The sequence below is a fragment of the Manis javanica genome, chromosome 16 (genome assembly GCF_040802235.1).
Source record: "Manis javanica isolate MJ-LG chromosome 16, MJ_LKY, whole genome shotgun sequence".
In the NCBI taxonomy this organism is placed as follows: Eukaryota; Metazoa; Chordata; class Mammalia; order Pholidota; family Manidae; genus Manis; species Manis javanica.
In genome coordinates this window covers 48,567,606-48,590,104 of record NC_133171.1, presented here as the reverse complement: position 1 = coordinate 48,590,104, position 22,499 = coordinate 48,567,606, and the positions used below count along the sequence as shown (strand labels likewise).

The following is a 22,499-nucleotide window of genomic DNA, read 5'->3' as shown; positions in this document are numbered from 1 at the left end:
GTCAGTCATGCTGCTGACATCCCAGTTCTGGGAGCTCAGAGTCTCTGAGTGACTGTCCATCCATGTCTGCACTTTCCTGAGTGCCCCGCAGTGAGCACTCATCCTGTCATCCATCTTCACTATGCAGCCTTTCAGCCTGGTGCCCCTCAGCTCTGGGCATCTGAGCTGCTCCCTCCAGAGCCAGCCTGGGCTCACAGGATTGCTGCCCAGTGCACAGCATCTAGCTGTGTGTAAGTACAGTGCAGATGAGTGACAGGTCTGTGGACACCCGCCCAGTGTAAGGAGGGAGGGAGGCCCTTTCATGGCAGTGAGCAGTTATCTCACCACCACACTCCAGGAAATATTTTGAACTGAGTGAAAATGAAAACACGACATGTCTAAATTTATAGGATGCAGCTAAAGCAGTATTTAGAGGGCAATTTATGACTACTAAATGCCTTGATTAGGAAAGAAGAAAGAGTTCAAATCAATGATCAAAATGTCCATCTAAGGAAATTAGAAGAAAAAGTAGATGAAACCCAAAATAAGCAGAAGAATGGGAATAATAAAGAACAGAATCATTGAAATAGAAAATCAGAAAAACAGTAGAGAAAATGAATGAAACTAAAAGCTGTTCCCTTAAGAAAAATGAATAAAATTGGTAACCTCTTGTCAGTTCCAAAATTACCAGAAAAATATTTGCAATAGCACTATGAAAACTATGAGGTATTTAGTGATAAATCTGACATATACACTGCTAAGAGAAATAAGGGAAGAAAGAGAAGGATATACTGTGTTCATGGGTCAGAAAACTCAATATTGGGAAACTGTCAGTTCTCCCCCAAACTCATCTATAGATTCAATGCAATCCCAATCAAAACTTAGGTAGGCTTTTATGTGGAAATTGACAATCTGGTTCTACAATGCATGTAGAGAGACAAATGCCCTAGAATGGCCAAAACAACTTTGAAAAAGGATAATTTGGAGAATTATGCTGTCTGATTTATAAATCTACAGTAATTAAGACAGACAAATAATTGATGGAACTGATAGACAAATAGATCAATGGAGAATAGAAAGTCCAGAAATAGACATATATGTATATGATCAATTTATTTTCAACAAAGGCAAGAATCATCTTTTCAACAAATGGTGCTGGAACAACTAGATTTCCATCTATGAAGAAATGAACTTTGACTCTTATCTTGCACCATATTTAAAAATGAGCTCAAAATGGATCTTAGACCTAAATATAAAACCTAAAATATAAAAATTCTAAAAGAAAATATAGTAAAAAGATCTTTGTGACTTTGGGTTTGGTAAATATTTCTTGATAGGACAAACAGAAAAGCTTGAACCATAAAATAAAAAATTAATAAAAGTTCAACTTCATCAAAATTAAGATCTTCTGCTCTTCAAATGACACATTAAGAGAATGAAAAGATAAGCCACAGACTAGTATAAATTATTTGCAAATCATTTCTGATAAAGGACTTGTACGTAGAACATATAAGGAACTCTCAGAGCTCAGTAAAAAAGAAGACAAAGCAACCCAAACAAAACAGGCAAAAGATTTGAATAGACACTTCACCAAAGTAAAATAGATGACAAATAAACATATGAAAAAATGCTCTTCATTAGTCATTAGGGAAATTGAAATCAAAACTATAAGGTGATAGCACTACATACCTGTTAGAATGGCCAAAATGAAAAACTGATTTAATGCCAAATATTATTGAGGCAGTGAAGGAACTGAGATTCTCATAGAATGTAAAATGTTACAACCACTCTGGAAAACAGTTTGACAATTTCTTTAAAGATCTACGTAAATCTACCAAATGACTCAGGCATTCCACTCATGTATATTTACCCAAGAAAAATGAAAGCATGTCCATACAAAGACTTATATACAGATGTTCATAGCAGCTTTATTTACAGCAGCCAAACTTCTAAACAACGTGATGTCTATCAAAAGGTGAATGGATAAACAATTGTGGTATATCCTTTCAATGGAATATTACCCAGCAACAAAAAGGAATGAACTACTGATGAATGCAACAACATGAATGAATCTCAAAATAGTTATGCCTACAAAAATAAGCCAGAGAAAAAAGACTTCAGACTATATGATTCCACTTAGGTAAAATTCTAGAAAATCCAAGTTAATCTATAGTTACAGAAAGCAGATCAGTGGTTGCCTCGGGGTAGAGGTGGGATGAGGAGGATAATGAGGGTGGGATTCCAGAAGATCACAGGGACCTTTTGGAGGGATGAATATGCTTACTGTCTTGATTGAGGTAATAGTTTCATAGGTAGAAATATATATCAAACATTATCAAATTGTATGCTTTAAATATGTGCAATAAATATCAGTTATACCTCAATAAAACCATTTTAGTAAATGAAGCAGGAATGATTTCACTGAAGAAAACTGAAGCAGAACAATTTTGTGGTGAGGGAGAGCATGGTGTGGTGCCTGAACCAGACTATCTGGCTTCCTTCCTGGCTCCACCACTTACTAGTTGTGTTGGGCATTATAAATAACACCACGATGGACATCTTTGAACATAAAACCTTCAAGCACATCTTGGATAATTTCATTTTGGTAAATTCCTATATATTATTTAACCTACTGGTATCTCACTTTTCCCATATGTAAAATGGGGATAATAATTTTTATAGTTATAACCCATATCACTGAGTTGTAGAATTAAATAAATCTATGTGTGTTAGGGGTCAGAGGACTAGAATAGTTTCCTGGAACATAGTAATTCTATGTTAGCCAAAGCTGGATGGATGTTAGGAAGGCCAAAATACAGATGGCCCCTAATTACTTATGGTGTTGGCCAATGGTTTTCAACTAGATTTCCAGATCTTGGAGCTTGGGGACCAGGAAGAGACTCGGACCACCAGTCACATGAGGAGTGGGAGGCAGAAGAAAGCTCAGATCGCCTAGCTTATTTTCTGGGCCAAGCCCCAGGACAGAAAAAAAAAAAATGTTGTGATAACATATTTCTTCTATAAATCTCATCCTGGTAGAATTACTGGCCAGTAATTACCTAGCAAATTAGAGAATCTACCAGGACCCCAGTTAGATACCTGAGGACATAATTGGTCCCTAATTAGAAAAAGTTGTCAAACGGGAATAATTATCTCTGTTCTGTTTCATTTCCTCCTCTCCTCCAGCCCAGTCTCTCTGCCTCCCCTCCCCTACTGGGTTTTCCTGTGACTCCAGCTACTGGGGGTGGAGGTGGGCAGGAAGAGGCACAGCTGTCACCACCACTAATGCCAGCCAGGAGGTAACACTGGGCCCATCCTGTGTTCCCAGGAGCCCTAGGCCCTCACCATCTTGTTTCTAAGGGCCTGGTTACTTGTCTCTTTGCCCACTGAACTGTAAGTTCCCTGAAAGCAAGGGTTTGTCTTGTTTGCCTCCCTGTCTCCAGACTTAAACAAGGGCCTGGCTTCCAGAAAATGCTTAGAAAGGATTGTTGAAATGAAATGACAACTCTGGGCGCTGGAGTGATGGTGCTGAGCGTCTCCATCCGAGCACAGGGTAGGGTGCTTACCTCCTCACGCTAGCATACCTTACACAGCCTAGAAATGCCATCTTGCGCATCGGTCAGGGGAGGCCTGGCAGGAGGTATGATCTCAGCCAGCCTCCTGATTGCTCTGAAGTAGAAGACATCACTTCTGGGTTGAGAAATCAGAGAAAGCTTCACAGACCTAGTGTTGGTTTGGGAAATTTAGAGTTTAGAGTAAAAGCCAATGAACAGAAGCAGTTGCAGAGGGTCAGAGGTGGGCATCCCAGGGCAGGTGAGGGGCCTGGCCTGGCTCAGTCATCGGGGTGCTCAAGGAAGGAAGGAAGGAAGGAAGGAAGGAAGGAACGAGGTTGAGGCTGCAACAAGGTTGAAGGGCCACCAAGGAGTGTGGGCTTCCCATAAGCATAGGGAACATTCCAGCAAAGACATTCCTGAGATTGAAGTCAGGTTTGGTGCTCATGACAGAATCAAGAGGGGAGAGATGAAGGGTAAGGAAAGGAGGCATGAGGTGGTGGCAAAGGAGGCTGCCAGGGCATGGGTGACCTCAAGTGTCTCTGAGTAGCTGGTGAAGGCAGAAGGGGACAGGAAGTAGATAAAACCACATGCCTCCTCTTTTGTCTCAACAATTTCACTTCGAGGAATTGACCCTAAAGAAATTATTCAAGGTGTGCTTGGAGATCTTATGTTCAAATTCTGATGGCCTTGAAGGTCTGATGCCCATCACAGCATTCTTTATAATAGTAAAAAAAGTGGGGAAACATTCTGCTGAATGAATGAAGCCAAACACAGGAGACCACGTCTTGTATGATCCCATTTCTATGAAATGTCCAGAATAGCAAATCCAGAGAGACAACTGGCAGATTTGAGGTTGCGGGGGGATCGGGCAGGGGGCGTGAGGGTGACTGCTAATGGGTACAGGAGTCTGTTTTGGGGTGATGAAAACATACTGAAATTAGATTATGGTGATGCTTATACATTCCTGTAAATACTAAACATTGTGTATTTACAAGGAGTGAACTTAATGATTTGCAAATTACTTCTCAATAAAGCTGTTAAGATGTTTAACCAGGGCAGGTGGAGTGTCCAGAAAGGGTGATTCTTTGCACTGTGAGGGAAGTGGCTTCTGCCCCGTGTGGTGCACAGCTCTGGACCCCAGCAGAAAAGGACACTGTCCTGCAGCAGGAGACGGAGGCCCACTGCAAAGTGAGATGAGTTGGGGGGGCACTGGAGCGCCTCAGGGAGACAGCTGGCAGTGGAAGCTGAGGAGAAACACTGCCCGTGCCCTCCAAAGACCACCCGCATCCCAGCTGCCTTCTTTGTGACACCCAAGCAGATGGGGCCTCGCCGTGCAGCACGACCTGTTCTGGCTGCAGGCGGGTAGCCAGTGTCGCCCTGTATCCAGTATTCAGCCACCTGACCAAGTCACAGCTCAGTACCAGGAAGGTGTGGTGTCCAAGCGGGGGATGGAGGAGAGGAAACCAGAAGAGAGCAGCTGCGCTTTCTAGAAAGGCGGGGCCGGGAACTCAACCAGAGACATGGTGCCCAGACCAACTCCCTCCAGCCTGAGGCCTTTCCATCCCCAGGGCTGGGAGCCAGCTGGCCCCAGGGCAAGCCCTCCTTGGGTGGGGAGCAGAGGAGGGAAGGGGAAATGCTTATCCATCACCTTCTTTGTGGTCAGGACTTGGCATTTCGCTACAGGCATGGCAACAGTTCTGTTCATTTAGTCATTCAACAGCTACTTACCGAGCACCTACTAAGTACTAGGTGCGGGGAATAGAGCAGCGAAGTCCTGACCTGCATGGAGTCTTCATTTTCAGGCTGAGACAGGCCAGTAAGTAAATGGACAATATGTCAGGTACTGATAATTGCTACGAGGGGACAGGCGACAGGGAGAGTGGGAATGCTGTTTCATACAGGGTGCACACTGAAGGCCTCTCTGATGGGAGGTATCATGTGAGCAGAGAACCAAACAATTGAGGGCGTGAACCTCGCAGATACTGGGGGAAGGGGACGTGCTGGCACAACCAAAGGCTCTGAGGATCAGGTCAGTTCCTGGGGGTTGTGCATTTGCTTCCCCTCGCTTAGATTTTCAGAGCAGGTCTTGGAACCTTGACAGTCCTGGAGCTGCAGCCCAGATCTGCCACTTAACTAGCTGTGCAACCTGGAAAACTGAATTATTTAACCTCTCTGGGTCCCAGTTTCCTCACTTTCCACAGGGCAGGGCAGCTTAAGTTACCCTAAAACAGGTGTGGAGAATGGGGCACAATACCCTAAGGCCCCACTTCCATGGGAGTTGTGCAGGGGTATCATCACTCTGGGGTGACCGTACCCTGGTGGTACAGGGCAGCCTCATAGGACCCCAAAATCTCCATTAACAGAGCCAGTGGTGGTAGGCCCAGGGGCAGTAGGTCACTGATCCTAGAACTGGAGGGGGTACAAGAGGAAGTGGGGCTCCACTCCTCATGCACTGTCCCTCCTTGCATCCCTCTCCCCATCTCCAACCTTCCATTCCTGAAGCGTCCAGCATGAGGGTCTTTCAAGCTTCTCTGAAGAGGGAACTAATTAAACCTTAATTGACACAGCACTAATTAGGTTCTTAATTACACGGAACCACATGATTAGCCACGCAGCAGACACTAATTGTTCATTAGGAAGCAGCCTCCCCTGCCCCTTCCTTTTCTAGGACCTGTCAACTAAGGCACCTGAGCAGCCGCAGTAGGCGGCAGCCCAGCACCTGAGCCCACCCTGATCCTAGGGCAGTGTCCGCTGGAATAGTTCGCACTGCCCTAGCCCGGAGTCAGTTGCCTTCCGTGATAATAACATGTAACACCAGATCTAGCGGCATGAGCACCTTAGATTCAGGACGCTGCAGCCCTCCTCCTTCAAAACTCCTGGCCCAAATCACTGCAGAAGGATATGCTATGGAGCCCTGAGTTTTGGCCTCTTTGGGGTGAGGGGACCCCAGGACAGCCCCAACTTGGAGGGTGAGAGCATTGAGAACCAGCATTCGTGAAATGCCACCTTGTGCTGACCAGCTGCCACAGCTTAGTATCAGGACCCTCTGACACCCAGCAGAACAGGCACTTCCCAGATGAGGAGACCCAGGTGCCCCAAGAGAATGTACATAGAGATTCACACGGCTTCTAGCCAGCAGCCACGCTCAAAGCTGTGTCTGACTCCAAAGCCAAGACACTTTCCACAGGCCCTGCTGCTCTTGCAGGACTTCCCAGATCCCACAAGTTTCAAAATTGGAACCTGGAATGGGAAGGGGACTTGCCCTCTGTGGATAAAATGAAGGTTCGTGTGGCCAGGATTCTCACCTGGCCCTGGTTAGCTAGCTCACTACAACGTGTGGGCAGTACGTTGTTATTGACTCTATATAAAGAGCTCCACCCAGTGCTCTGGGCAACATGGTGGCACTGCTGCAAGGCTGCAGGAGAGCAGAGCAGAGGCTGAAGTGGTGGCAGCGACGAGGACAGAGGCCCAGAGGACGGCTGTGGGGGCTGAGAGGCGAGGCAGAGACCAGCTTGCTGCCTGCAGACTTGCTCCGAGTGAACGGGATTTTAGTGACTGACCTGCCCCCGTGGAAGTAAAGTTGGGTATAACCCTTTCACCCCAGGAACATTCTACTGTCATTTCTTTGGTCACATTGAATCCATAGTGAACTTGCCTGGGGCTGAAGCCCGTTGGCAAGACAATTGGTGATGTCAGCAGGGTTCATTGGTGACCAAGGAAAAGAACAGGCTACTCTCATGGAAGGCTGCACCTATGGATGGGAGACATTTGAGTGTCCCCCTGTGGACATGTGGTACTGTGAAGGGGTGGAGGACTGGGGTCCACCCCAAGAGAAAGAAAATTTGTTGCTGACTGAAATGGCATCACTACGAAGTGCTGTGGAAATGGTAAAGGATGTCCCGGTGGCCCGAGAGGAAGCAGCAGCACGCAGGCTGCCAGGTGCCAAGGGGCAGGTGAAGGATGTAGTGGAGCTGTCAGTCCCAGAAATGGAGGAGCGGAGGTCTGACGGACAGGTGGGGATGGAGGCCCCTCCTCGGTGGAGACCCCACCTGGCTGAAAGCTGGTGGACAGCCAGAAGGACTCGGCACCCGCGGGTTCCTCCAGGAGAGGTGCAGCCCCCTCCTCAGGTCCTGGAGCACTCCGCGCTCTGCTTCCAGCCTCAGGCTCAAGCACAAAAGAAAGTATGGTCTGCTTCCTGAAGGAGGAATTTAAAGGGCCCCGTGAAGGTCACGAGGACCCAGATGTGGGTTGGTTTGAAAAGGCAGGGGCAGATGGAAAGGAATCGTATGACTGGAGCTGTGGCAACAACTGAGACCAGAGCAGCAGTTCCGGCTGCTGAGGATGAAGCAGAGGCAGAGGTAAAGCAACAAGATAGGCCTGTGTGTCTGCAAGACTTTTTGCTGGAGAGTCTGGAGAAGGTGGGTATTGTAAGGCCCACCCATGGTCCTTTTGGTTAACTCATTTGAATAGAACTGGTTTGAATACAGCCAGGATGACCACTTGGTGGCAATGGATCTCCTCAGGCTTGAGGGGTTTTTGTATATTGTCGTAGATCATGGAATTTGGTTACAATTGTTCGAGTTTCCTTGCACAGGGACCACTGCAGAGGATTGAGGGCACATAGATTGAGAAGAGAGAATCCTGGAGGGGTGGAGTGTGGATAAAATGAGAGTTCCTGTGGCTAGGATTCTCACGTGGCCCTGGTTGGCTAGGTCACTACACATGTGTAGGCAATACGTTGTTACTGACTTTATATAAAGAGCCCTGCCCAGTGCTCTGGGCGACATGGCTGCAAGGCTGCAGGAGAGCAGAGCAGAGGTTGGAGTGGTGGCAGGGCTGAGGACAGAGGGGCCCAGAGGCAGAGACCAGCTTGCTGCATGCAGGCTTGCTCCTAGTAGACAGGATTCTAGTGATAGACCTGCCACGGTGGAAATAAAGTTGGGTGTAACTCTTTCACCCCAAGAACGTTCTACTGTCATTTCTTTGGTCACATTGAATCCACAGTGAACTTGCCTGGGGCTGAAACCCACTGGCAAGACACCCTCCCTGTGGAGCCATTCATCCCCAGCAACTTCTCTGTAGAGCCAGGAGTGGGGCCCTTAGGGAACAGGGCAGGCTGCCTGGGCTCAAACACCGGCTCTGCTCCTCCTGGCTGTGCAACATTATTTGACAGATTACTGTCAACCTCACTGCGCCTCAGCTTTCTCCTCTAACATGGGGATAGTCGCAGTGCCACCCCACCCCTGCGGGCTGGCTGTGAGCACTTGACAAGCAGAGGAGCACGTGCCTTGCAAAGCCTGGGCTGTACACAGGAGGCAGTTCCTGTTGCTGTAATGGAGGTTGTTGGTACCTCCAGGAGAGTATTTTGGGATTTGGGGTCCCCGTCCCCATTCTTCCAGCCCTTAGATTTCCTCTCCACTGTTTAGCCATTCCCCACACCTTGACTCTAAGATGTCACAATGCTGCCCTCAAATGTGACGCTCTCTGTATACCTCCCCCCAGTCCAGCCTGTTCTGGCTTCTAAGCAGACCACTTAGGTGGCCAAGCCTATGGTCAGTGGGGGCACACGGACACGCCAGCTCATTCGACCAGGTGTGGGCAGGAAGAGAACTGAGACTGTCTATAGATCTAGTGACCACACATCTTGCTTCTCCCAGACAGCCCCAGTTTTCATCTGTTGCCCTGGTGTAATTATTAATAATGCCCTCTTCCACTCTCAGACTGTCCCGACTGGACAATAAATGATGCTGTCCCATGTGGCTGTCCTCGCTTCCATGGGCCAGGTGCATTCACACCAGTCCTGGGAACCCTCAGTCTGGGATTTGGGTTGGCATTCCCCCTTACGCCCCCACTGACAGAGAGAAAAACAAAGGCCAGACATCTGTGGGGCCCGAGCTCCCACTACGAGAAAGGGGGGGGAGGAGCTGGGATGCTCACCCCCATTTGGGGCCTCAGAAGTACATGCCCTTCTCCTGCCCTGCCATGCTGCCTTTTCATGTTAGCAAGAGGAAAGGTCATGTGGGATGGGGTGGCCAGAAGTTATTTGTGGGGAGTGTGGCCCGGGTGCCAGGTAGGCGGGGTTGGGGCACAATGGGATACAGGGCAAGTGTGAGCAAAGGTGTGGCTAAGGGACCTGTGTTGTGACAACTTGGCATCTGGAGTAAAGGCTGCCCTGTTGGGGGGTGGGGGCAGGTGGGGTATGGCTGCCCAAGTGGATTGGGAGCTGGTGGAAGAGAAGAATGTTCAGAGCACAGGGGACAGGGGCACAGGCCAATTATCCAGTAACTACCCGACCAGGTGAGGAGATCCCCTTATCCATGTTCTGCCACTGGCCAATTGAAACATGCAGGGTGGCAAGACCCCAAAGTGCGTGAACCGAAAGCTTTGTGGAGGAGGGACCACTTATGTTGGCTGGGTGTTGAGAAATGCACAGCAAGTGGGAGCAGCTCCTGCAAACACTTTGAGAAAGGCATCCGCGATCTCCTGGGGGCGGTGCGTGGTCTGGCTTGTCAGGCCCAGGATGGTTTGATGGGCATGAGGCCAAAAGGGATATTTTGTCCTGTTTGAGGAGAGCCTTGGGCACACTGATGAGCAGCTTATTCTTTGTTGAAGGGGCTGGGGAACCAGCCCCTGGGGTGGTGTGATGCTCGGGTGGGGGACAGAGGTATGCTCACTGCCTCCAGCCACCTCCTCCCTCAGCTTCTTGCCCTCCCCGTGTCCTCTTCTGGTCCCTTTCCAGAGAGCCAGGCCTGGTCTCCCAGGCCAAGATGCTTAGGATGACCTACCCCATCCCTAACAGGGGTTGTCGGGGAGAGAAGGAAGTGAAGGTGCCCAGTCCCCACGCCCCGCCTTGCCACCCCAGGGGTCTGTGGATGGTGCCAGCCACCCCTACCCCATCCAGGTCCCCGGTGTCACTACAGGAGACACAGCAATTAGGTCAGAACGCCCCTCCAGATGCTCACCCCCATCTCATTATCTGGAAACTGTTAGAGTGCATCAAGGAGGGCCCTCTGGGGGTGTTTTCCCATCTGTTGCTCCATTTCTGACACATGCTGCTCCCCCACCTGGAATCCCTGTGCCCTCCTCTCCTCTTATCTGAGCCTGTCTGTCCTTGGATAAGTTAGCAAGGGTGTCTGTGTCTTTTTATCTTTATACATAATGGGGACATGATAGTCCCCACATCCTGGGGGGGGGTCACAGAGGACTCATGGAGCTAATTCCTACAAAGAGCCTAGCACAGGGCCCAGCAAGGGGTAGGTGCTCGGCACTCAGCAGCTATGGGTCTTCTTCAAGGCCCAGCCCAAATCTCTTTCTCCAAGAAGCCCTCCCTGGCCACCCCAGCTTTGATGGGCACCTCCTCTTCTGCCTTCTGCTTCCCACCCCTCTGTGTTTATCATATCCTGACATGCATCCTTTGTCCTAGACACACACCTTGCCTCCACATTTACAGGGGCCTTACTATGTGCCAGGCACTAAGTGCTTTATATCTGTTAAATCTTTTAACCCTCACGGCATCCCTATGAGGTAGGTTATTATCCCCATTTTACAGAGGAGGGAAATGAGACACAGAGAGGTTAAGTCACACGGCAAGTAAAGTGATGGACTCAGGCAGTCAAATTTCAAAGTCCATGCTTTTACCCTCTACTGCAATCATAAGTTGATAAATGCCGGGGGAAGGGCACACAGGTATACGCGTAACAAGTACCCATGGGCTTTGTGAGTTTCCACTTTCCCTGGCATGCACTCTTGGGGCTCTCCACCAGGGCTCTGCATGTATGCTCATCGCATGTGTATGATGTGCAGGCAGTGATGTGTCTAAAGGCTGCATGCTGCGTGGATGGAGAGCATAAACACCATGTGCTCAGAATGTGCACACATGTGTACAGTGTGTGTGTGTGCACCCAGTGTGTGTTTCTGCAGGTGGGTTGTAGAAGTCAAGTCACCCTACTTGTGTGGCTACATTCTGCCTTAACGATAGTTAAATGCTGGGGAGGGAAGTGGAGCAGGACTTTCCCTTCTTTAGAAATTGAGATGCTGGAGCCTAGAGCCATTACATGAGTCCGAGTGTGAACATCATGTGATCCAAGCACACGTGCACATGAGCAAGTCTGTGTGCATGCTAATACACCCATGCATATGTGTGTCACCAGTGCACAGGTGAATTCTTGCACAGTGCATTGATTTGCACACTTGGGTGCCCAGAGGACATGGGTGACCTGTGTGTGATAAATATATGTGCATGTGCAAGCATGCATGTGTGTTTGTGAGAAGTACACATGTGAGAATACATGAAAGGAAGTTCGGTGGGTGCACAGAATGCAAAGTAAAACAGATCTGAATTCCACTGCTCCTGTCTTTCTGTGTGATCTTGGACAACCTATCTCCTGGGGCTCAGTTTCTGAATCATAAAATGAGAATAATATCTATCTCAGAAAAGAGCCAGGAGGATTAGAGACTGTAGATGTGAAGCACAGTGGGTGCTCAATGCATGCATGTATGTGTGTGCGCCACGAGGGTGTGTCCATGGAACAGTGTGTGTGCACAGGGTGTGGAATTATGGGGGGAGCATAATGGATGAGCACGCATGTGTGTAAGTTGTGTAAATGCTGTGTGCACACTGGGGGCATGGGGGTGCACAATGATGTACCGTGTGTGTGCCCTGTTGCATGCACATATGTGCCTAGGCCCCTCAATCTCGGTGGGGCTGGAGTTGAGGGGTTTGGATGGGCCCAGGCGGGTATCTCTGGCTGTCAGGTCCACAGTGGATGGGGGGAGCCCCCGCCAGCGGTGATTGAGTCCCCGCTCTCCCACCAGGCCTGCCAAAATACGGCGAGACAGGGTGTAATTACCGGCACTTACCTCGGCCATTACCCCCCTCGCTGCCTCGCGTGACACACGACCCGTCAGCTCGGCGTTCGCACCATTAAGGGGCCTCATTAGCATCCCGGCTCAGAAGCAAAATTACCCTCACTGCTCATTTCAAGATGTCATCAATTTTAATTTAGGGCCCAAAGATGGTACAATGGGAAGGCCCTCCCCAGCTCGCCGCACACGTAAAGGGAAGAGAGGCAGGGGAGGGGCTGGGGACGGCCAGGGAGGCGGCTGGGGGAGGAGGCGCTGAGACGGGAAGGGGAGGTAGGGCTGCGGTGAGAGAGAGGCGCTGGTCTCCCCCCGCCCCAGAAAGGTGCTCAGGCTACGCCTCTGCTGGCGCCCCTTGCGATGGAAAAGGACCCGAGGGCACAGCCGGGGCCCCCTGGGGGCTCTGCCCTCTGGCGCCACAGCCTGGGCAGGTGACTGCACCCAGCACCTCCTTCACTATTCCTCTAACTGATACAGCAACTTAGGAGGCGACTTTCAAAATCCCCCCAGTATGGGAGGGGCACCTGAGGCTCTGAGCTCCACTTGCCCCTGCCCCAACCACCCCTCCACCCCCATCACAGAACAAGCCGACGCAGAGCCCACACTTAGACCAGGCCCGCGGCGCTTGGCTGCTCCCTGCCTTCCTGCACCCGGAACCTCTGGCCTCGTGGAAGCGCCTTCCACCCAACATGTCTGGGCCCGTGGCTGGGGACAGGGGCAGCCGCCCACCGGCCTCCCGTAGTGCCAGCCGCGCCCGCCCTCTCATCCGCAGGGGTCCTTTTCACGCTGCGGCTGAATACCCCTTCCCTGACCTCAGCCTGGCCCCTCCCCACTTACTTAGCATCGCCTCTCCCTTTCTTTAAGCCCCTGCCTGAGGCTGTGCTGCGTCTGTCTCCCCGAGCCCGCCTGCCCCAGGGACTGGCTCCTAGAGAGTAGGGACTGTCCTTTATCCACCCAAGCATTCCTGGTACCCAGCACGGGGCCATCTCCAAAGTGAGCACCCAGGGTTTGCTGAGTGGATGAACGACCTCTACCTCCTAGCCCTTCTCCCTGCCCTCAGGTAGAGGCGGGGACTATTGTCTGGGTGGAAAGGGACACACAGGTCTCCCCAGCCCGCCTCTCATTGTTCAGATGAGCAGCTAGGGCTCAAGTACAGGGGCTTGAGAAGGGCAACTTCAATCGGTCTGTGATAGCATAAGAGAGGGTGTGCCACAGGGTTTTGTTGAATGAATGAATGATGGATCGAACACATGAATGAATGAACAAGCAGGTGAAAAGTGCCTTCCCTGGCACTCAGGTCCCTCCAAGGACAGAAAGTTAGCTATTCCCTGGCCCAGCCTTGCTGCATCATGACATCTCAGCCCTTCTGGAGTGTTTTCATTTTATAAGCCAAGCCTAGGCACACGCCACACCCTTAAAGAGCCTCTTTCTGAAAAGGGAACCCTCACAGGTGGCTCCATGGGCCTCTGGCCAGTGGAGATTTTCCAGAAGGCCTAGTTTGGGAGCTTGGGGGAGCCTTCTCATTATTTCCAACCAGCTATCCCACCCTGGTCTGCCTTAACTCCCACTAACTTCAGGGCAAGTCTGAATCCTGTGCGCCTCAGTTTCTCCCAGTGTAAAGAAGGCCACAACTCACACCCAGCTCTCCTGGCCCTGGAGGGACCTGCTCTCAGTGACAGACAGACAGGAAGAGGGCCCCGCATGGGGACAGCCACAGGGAAAGGGTGCTGCAGATCTCTGTGCCTGCCCTCACCAGACTGGGTCCTGCCTGCCTCCCCTGCTGTTCCCTGGCCACCACCAGGGTGAGAGGAAAGGGAAGGGTCCTATTCTGAGTCCCAGATAGGGTCCTTGCTGGTGGCAGGTGTTTTTCCCCGGCCTTACAGAAGACAGATCGCTCCCTTAATCACTCTGGAAAAGAACCCCAAGCCGATATAATATTATAATTAATTAATTCACTAAAAAGGTATTAAATTTCTCTCCCCCCTGTGGATATTATCTGAATTCATTGACCTTTAGAAAAATCACCCTCTAATTGTAACCAGGTCCAAAAGCATTTGCAGCCCGTCCCTTTTACATTAATAATATCTTCCCGGACTCGGCTCTGGCTGCTTAAATATTGTATAAATTCCACTGCCCTCCTTGGAAAAGACAGAGCAAAGAAAAAAGATAAGATAAGGCTGGAGGAGGCTAAGAGGGGGATGGGCCTGGACCCTGAAAGGTGGGGGTCCCAGCAGGCAGGGGACAGGAGGTAAATCAGAAGGGCTCTTTCTAACTGCTCAAGCTGTCATTCCAGGTGGCTTGGAGGGGCAGGAGAGGAGTGGGCTCTCAGATGGGGAAGGGGACATGGGTTGAAGCAGGAGTGTTAAACTTGGCTTTTGTTTTTAGGAGGCTAGGTGGGCGTGGGCGAAATTCTATAATGTGTATCAGACTCTCATCCAAGTCAATGGCTCCAAACAGTTAAGTAAGATCCTCTGATTTAAAGAAGCAGAGAGTGATAGAGACTTGTGAAATTCCAAGGAGGATATACTGAGGCCAGGCTTCCCCCAGCCAGCTTCATTGCAGTTCCAGCTCCCCAGACAGCCCTGTCCCACAGGACAGGCCTCAGAAGAGGTGCAGGTGGACATCCAGGACTTCCCAACACTGAGGAGGTGGGTACTAAGGAACAGAGAGCCAGTGATACCCCCAGGGGCCTCAGCATGGCCTACCATCCACTCCTGGTCTTCTGTCTGAACAACCAGAAGGGGAGATTGTCCTCGGAAGGCAGGGAAGGAAGCCATCTTCCGGGGTATACCATATCTGGGGACCCAACTCCTTCACAGTACACGGAGGTGAGAGACCAGTGGATGGTGGAGACACACACACAGGAGCAGGGCTGTGGATGGTGGAACCCTCACATCCAGCACCCCGTCTCCTGCTTTGGGGCCCCACGCTGGACCCAAGAAAGCCACAGCTGCTTTTCCTTCTCCTGCCAAGTTTGGACCCATTTCTCACACTCCACTCGTACCCCATACTTTTGCTTGTTCTCAAGGCAGTGGGGCCTCCTTGGTGAAATGAGGGGGTGGGACAGGTCTATCCCTGCCTTCATTCCAGCCTACTTACTCATTCTACCTTTTTAAAAATAATTTCGTCCAATGGACTCGATATCTGGAAAGGTGTTGTCTATGAAATAAAGAACACGGGTAAGAATGCACCCCCCTCTTACTGAATTAGAGATGCTCATAACCACCAGTCAGAAGATGTAGGCCCCCACTCCATTCTGGCTACAAGCTAAGGGTCGTGCAGACCAGGCTTGGATATTTGAACACTTTCTGGTGGCTTGTTGAAATGCTGGAGGTAGCAGCCCGGCCTGCCTTAACCAAACTGGCAGGACTCCAGGGCTCCCAGGCAGACAGCTTGGAAGGTACGGTTAACCTGAGACTCCCCCACCCTCTCCCAGAGACCGGGACTGCTGCAACCAGGTCTTGGCCCTGCAACGCCCTCTTGTGGGCAGAACCCTACTCCCACCCTCAGTCCTACCCAATGGGTGGTCCAGACCCTGCTTCCCAAAATGCAGTGGCGGGGCTGAAGTAACCCAGGGCGCAGGAGGCAAGCAGGCAGTGGAGGGGCTGCAGGAGAAAGCAGATGGGCAGCACAAGCCTCCCCACGATGAAGGGAAAGGACAAATGGGCTAGGAGAGAGTTAATCCTCGGAAGAATTGGCCTTGGGAGTTCCCGGACCTCCATCCCCTGCAAAGCAAATGCAGGCTGAGCCTGGATGCATCAGGTATCTCCCAGCCAGGGTCCAGGGCTTGCCCCAGGAGGGGCTGGAATGGGGAGGGGGGTTCCCAGGGCCCAGCAGGACCCTGGTAGTGGGGTGGCGACTGGAACTGGAAGAAGGTGCCAGCACCCAGGCCATCTCACACTCCATAAGGTCATCCACAGCTCCATCTGACCTTGCGATTAATCCTGCAGCCTCCGCCAGCCCAGCCTCCATCAGTGCCCACTTACCCAGCCCCCTTTCCTTCACTCCCCACATGTTAATTGCTCCAATGTTGATTTGATCTCCCATTCTGCACAAAGGAAATTGCCCTCTTAGCCATTTTCATCCTGGGATTTAAAATTTTTCTTAATTAGGCCCCTTCAGCCTCTCAGGGCCCCATAGGAAGAAGCCATTTTGGTCTCTGCCTGAAGAGCCTGTGGACATAGGAACCAGGGAAAGCCCCAAAGACCCTTCTCTCCCCACCCGGCACCTGGGGCTGAAGAAGCTGGCATGCCACCCCTCACTGTCCCAAGCCTTGGATGTGGTCATAAAACCCCAGGATCTTGGATCAGAGGCCCCTGGGAACAATTATGGGGTGGGGGAACTGCAGCCCAGAGTTAAGGATCTGCCCAAGCCTCACTGCCAGTGCCAGAGCACAGCATAAACCTTGTCCTGGGCCCCACCCAGCATCCCGGGCTCCTGTGTCCTCCCAAACTAGTTCATGTGGGCCCCTTTCCCCAAACCCATAGGACGCAGGCCTTCAGCCACGAGCCTGTCCTGCAAGAGACACTGAGAGAGCAGAGGGGCTGGCCTTACCCCCCAAGGCTGTGCAGCTTGACCCTCCCAAGCAGTCTCAGCCCACCTAGGGAGGGGTTGGAACTCGGAGAGGTCACCACTAGAACTGGTGTGGGACACAGCAAAAAAAGCAAAAACATGCCCTCACCCCGGACCAGGGAGAGCCTGAGCCAAGGGTGCCCCAAAGCAGCGACCAAGAACAGTAGAGCTGGTTTATGAGCAGCCAGGCACCCCACGCTATCCGGCTCAGCCGTCTTCAGGACACAGGGGAGGTGTGGGACCAGTGTGGCTGCAGCGCCATCTTGCGGCCGCAAGGAGGGTAAGTGCCTCCATCAGCATCCAAGCCCCGCTAAATAGGTCTGTATCCCCAGCTTCCCATGGGGCAGGGGTGGGGAGTTGTGGGGACCAGGTGATGGGCTTGTTCCCTCCTCTCAGTAACCCCGGCCCTGACCCCCATCGGGGGCATTTGAACTCTGTCTGAGTCCAGAAAGAAGTCCATTGGGTTGACACCTCTCCTGTTCTGTTAGCCCCAGACCCACCCCAAAGAGACAGGACAAGCAGGTACAAAGCAGTGTTTACTAAAGGCACAAAGTGGGGAGCCTGGAGGGGAGCTGCTCTTCTGGCCGGGACCCAGCGCCCCCTCTTCTGGCCACGCCCGCCCTCACACCACCTGGTGGAGAGCTGTTAGCACCAAAGGAGGGTGGGGGGCCACACTGGAGGAAGGGCTTGTTGCCACCTAAGTCCCAGAAAGGCAGGCCTGGGCACCCCCTGGACCAGTCGCTGCCTCAGAGAAGGAACTTCCCGAACCCCCTGCTCCAATGTATCCTTCACCAGCACGGGGCAGGGATGGGGCAGGGGTAAGGGGACCAGGCTCAGAAGAGAGGACCCTCCCAGGACCTCCTCTTCCCTCTAGCATACCCTGTCCCCCCCTTCCTTGCATTTCAGCTCCTGAGCCAGTTGAAGGCCTATTCCTGCTCAGCCCCATCAAGAGGGCTGCCCCTGGGGGTACTGAACCAGGCAGGGGGCTTCTCCCAATGCTGCAGGCTGCCAAGCAGGCACTAAGTCCAAACAGAGGGCTGACAGGGAGGAGTGAGGCAGGGCAGGTGGCTACTTCACACACAAGTGCATCCTGCAGGGTGGGAGGGAGGTGGCCCTGGCCCTCCCAGCCCCTGGGCCTGTCCCTGTTCCCCAGTATGGGGATAGCCAGGGTCACAGCACATCGCCCTCCTCCATGCTGAAGCTGCTCCTGCGGCTGCTGGCCTTGGACGCCTCAGGGGACATGGTGGAGAAGAGTGGGTCAGAGGCCAGTGGTAGCAGTGAGTCGTCCAGGAGCATGAGGTCCAGATCCTTCTTGGACAGGCTGGGGAATGGGGAGCCGTGCTCTGGCCCCAGAGGTTCAGGGTAGCCTGGCGGCCCCTCATCAACCCCGCCCCCAAAGCTCAGGCTGTGGCTGAAGTCCAGTTGGTGGAATGGGGATGGTGGCTGTGGTAGCTGGGCTGGCGGGGGCAGCGGGGCCTGGGGGGGCAGGATGGGTACTGGCTCAGGGTCAGGGACCTCAGCCCCCAACAGCAGGACCTCCCCTGGGCCCTCCTCGCTGGGCAGCTCCTGCTTCACCACCTGCTGGGCCAGCTCAGCCATGTTCATGCCCGAAGGAGAGGCAGTGGGGAGGCCATGCACTCGGGCCTGCATCTCCAGCTCCTGTAGGTGGGGCGCACAGAGGGCTGGGGACACATCCAGAGGCACCAGCTCCTCCCGGGCCCCCGCTGCAGCCCCCCACCTTGGGGCACTCAAGACCACAAAATGTCTCAGCTGGAAGGAAGCATAGGTAACTGTGGAGTCTAGACCAGTGTTTTTTCAAACTACAAGTCACAACTCATTAGTGGGTTGTGAGACCACTGCAGTGAGTCTTGATCAGCTCTGTTTTCTTAACTGAACTAGACTTGCCTAGACCAGACTAGAATAGGAATTATCAGGATACACTCCATCTCTTAAGGATGAGGCTTCTTTCATGAAACCTTGATTTTTCACTTTGAGTGTGGCTATGTGTGCTGGATTGTAATGCAAACTGTATTTTCTACTCTGAAAAATAGGAAAGTTTAAGAGCTGCAATCCAATCACTCTGATGGTATAGATGACCAGCCTGAGGTCCAGAGGACAGAAGCCCTTAACCAAGAGCCTAGAACTCTCCACCCAGGTGGTAGAACTGACTCTCCCAAGTCTCTGTACTTTAGTTTGCCCCCACAATGATTCTTAGCACCAGCCACTGAATAGTTCCACCTCTCTGCCTCCCACGCATGGCAGGCTTCCACTTTCTTGCCCTCTTGAGGTTACATGCAGGCACGTACTTGCCCTGATCAAGGCGTTGTGAGCATAAGTGACAAGCATCACCTTTAAAGTGACACATGGCTTTAAGAGCCCGCTCTACATGTGCCTGCCTGTTGGCATGGGCCCCAGAATGAGGATTCCACTGAACAGAACCTCCAGTGATATTTGTTGCTTAAAAGTTGCTGGGGATTATTTGTCACTAAACCATAACATCCTGACTGATACATCCTCTCTCCTCATGGGTGTCATTCCTGTCTTCAATTTCAGAAGTGCACGCACTGCTTTGGGGTCAAAAGCTAGGACCGGGGTCAGGAGTCAAAGCTACCCAAGAAGTCCAAGTGCAGGGGCCAGACCTGGATGCGGAGCAAGAGCTGCTTGTTGGTCATCTCCAGGCGCCGAGAATGGCTCTCCAGCTCCCGGGACTTCTGCAGGTCCTTCTGCATCCTCCGGATGTAATCAACAGAGGCTTTGAGGATGGTGCCCTTGTTCCAACGCACATCCCTGCAGGCCAGGCAGAGTCAGAGGTGCGGGCTCAGAGGACTGGCCTGGTATTTACCACACATTTGGTGGGTGTAAGTAAACCCTGCTTAGGTTTCTGAAGCCCACAGCACCTATCCCAGCTTTGCCCACAAACCCCAGACCTGGGTTTTTGTTTTTTTTATTTACAGAGGACGCTAAACAAGAACAAGCTCTCCTAGTGACTTTCCTGCCAACACCCACCTCACTAATCTCATGGGACCAAGCAACGTGGAGCAGTCTCCTTCCCTAGGCCTTCCATTCCTGGGCCAAAACCCATACCTGTCCTCGGCTCCTGACCCCTACTTCTGGACTACCTCCGCACCAGTCCAGTACCCTCGCCACACATCCCCAGTGCGACTCTCCTCTGGTAAGTACCTCCTGACCCAGCCTTACTTCCAGGACAACTGCCCACCTGTCCTGAGCTTTCCTGATTTGGACAAGAGAAGGATCTTCTTTTCCCACATAGATGACAAGCTCTGAGAAGGCAGCACCGAAGGAGTCTCTTCCCATCCCTGTCCCCTGGCAACCAGCACAGGGCTGGGTCCAGATCCTGCTCCTCAGCCACTGCCCACCCTGACCCCTACCCTTCCCCCACCAGACACTCACAGGTCATTGGCCTTGGGGATCAGCATTCCCAGCTCCTTGATGCGGTCATTGATGTTGAACCTCCGCCTCCTTTCAACTAAAGGTAACAAATTGCAGAAGGAGCAAATTAAGGGAGGAGGACCCCCTAGGGAAAAGGGCCAAGCCCACCAAGGGGTGCCCAAGCCCTTCTAGGAAATAATGGGTGACCAACAGAATGGGATTTCCAGAGGGGTGAGGGGGTCAGGCGCAGGCCAGACACAACTAAGGGGCAGTTCCAGGCAAATCAGCCCTGGGCAGGCTGTAAACACAGCAGAGCCGCCTAGGGTAGGACTCCCCCTGCTGTCCAGATTCCTTCCCAGGAGTTCTCAGTTTCCACACCCTAAAGAAAACAATCTGATAAGCTCTTTCACTCGGTGTACTGGGGATTTCATGACTATCTTTTCCCTGGAGCCCCTCCCCACCCCCTCCTAAAGAGGGCTAGCAGGAGGAGGGCAGTGCTGAGCCCACCCAGTCACCCCAAGGCGAGGACGTAAGGCTTTGTGGAGAGAAGCCTTCCTAGAATCTGAGCAGGTAAGTGGCCTTCCAGCTAGCCCAGGTGAGAGGACCGGAGTGGCAGGTAGGCGGGACTCACTGAGGTTGTGATTGTCTTTCTTCTGCCGCTCCTTGGCCAGGGCCCGGCTCTCAGCGTCTGGAGGCCAGGGGAGAAGGAGAAAGCAGCTGGGCGGGAGGGAGAAAACAAGGGAGGAGGAGGGAGCCAGGGAGAGCACAGGGAGGCAGGGAGGTGGTACCTGTAAGCTCTCGCTTCTGGGTCAGGTCGGCAGGGCAGGAGCTGCTGGTGACGCCCACCAGGGAGGCTGTGACCTGGGGGTCACCGCTGTACACATTCAGGTGACTGCTGGACAGGGGCAGCTGTGGAATGAGGCAGGGACAGAAACCCCTTGAGCAGCTCCCTCTCCGTGGGAGGCCCTCCCCAGGGTCCAGCGTCCTAGAAACAGCCATTCCAGGGACGTCCTGGAGGAAGCTGTCCTGGTGTCGCCCGGACCACAGTGGCAGCTCTCAGGGGTCCTTCAGCCAGCACCAAGGATGTCAGAATTCACCCTGGGCCTTGTCACCCAGCAGCTCCCGCTGAGAGGCTGCAGAGTCCAGAGCTGAAGGAGGGGAAGTCCCTGCCCTCAAAGAGCAACCGGTCCCCCTCGAGTGGCTAGAACCACTGTAGAGAGTGATCAGACTGGGGAACAGGATGATTCTGCCCCAGGCATCAGGAGGCCAGGGGAGGAGCACCTAATCTATTCTGGAGTTTCTGGAAGGTTTCTGGAGGGCGTGGAAACTGAGTTGAGCCCTGAGCAGAGACTGGAGGAAGGGCACCCGGCTGGGGGGTAGGGGGGCAGGGGAGCGGCTGAGGAAGGGGACTGGTGCAGTGTGGTGGCCTCAAGCCGTTCAAGCTGGAGGAGCCGAGTGGGGTCCAGGCAGGGCAGGAGGTGCAGCTGGACCCTGGAGAACAGGGTTTGACAGGCAAAGACTCTGGGATTTTGCGATGGGCAGCCAGTGGGGGCTTAAGCAGAGGGCTGACAGGGACATATTTGAGCCCTGGAAAGATCTCCCCAGCTCCTGCCACAGAAACATGCAGAGCAAATCACAGGCTTAGTACCCTCAGGGTACACAGAAACCACTAAAGGGACCAGATGCTTATGTCCTCCCTTCCCAGCCCTTGATGCCCCTGTGGAGCCACTGGGCATGTCAACAGAACAGTGGGCACTGAGGACTGATTCCTTAACTCCCCACCTCATGAATTGGGGACTTCCCCTCAGTGGCTCAGGCCCAAGGGGTAGAAGTGAGCAGCTGAGGTTCAGGACCTCCAAAAGAGGGATGGGAACACCCACAATTCTACCTGTTGAGTCTAAGTATCTGTCACCCTTGTGCAGATCCAGCCCCCAAATTCTTGTCTTATCTAATCTTCCCACAATCCTGGGAGTAGAAGGCATCTCTGTTTTTCAGCTGAGAAAACTGGGGCTCAGCATGCTCAACATACTCCCCAAGGTCACAGCCTCTTGATTCTAAGCCTGGCTCCTTCCCACCTGCTACCTCACCTCTTCCCAGGAGGCCCAGAGACCATTCACACTGCCAGGAGGCTGGCAGAGGGAGGGG

General features: G+C 52.4%; 1 protein-coding gene across 5 annotated transcripts in view; it reads right to left on the bottom strand.

The window, feature by feature from the left end:
• Positions 1-17,487: 17,487 nt before the first annotated feature.
• Positions 17,488-22,499, bottom strand: part of TFEB (transcription factor EB) — a 56,698-nt gene continuing 51,686 nt past the window's right edge. For all 5 annotated transcript variants that reach the window (XM_037005129.2, XM_017657067.3, XM_017657065.3 and 2 more), the window contains exons 5-9: positions 21,143-21,263; positions 20,986-21,042; positions 20,376-20,451; positions 19,604-19,751; positions 17,488-18,623 (exon numbers count right to left, since the gene is read on the bottom strand). In XM_037005129.2, the coding sequence (XP_036861024.1) occupies positions 18,135-18,623; positions 19,604-19,751; positions 20,376-20,451; positions 20,986-21,042; positions 21,143-21,263 (891 nt within the window). In that variant the 3' untranslated portion in view covers positions 17,488-18,134. The remainder of the gene's footprint in view (positions 18,624-19,603; positions 19,752-20,375; positions 20,452-20,985; positions 21,043-21,142; positions 21,264-22,499) is intronic.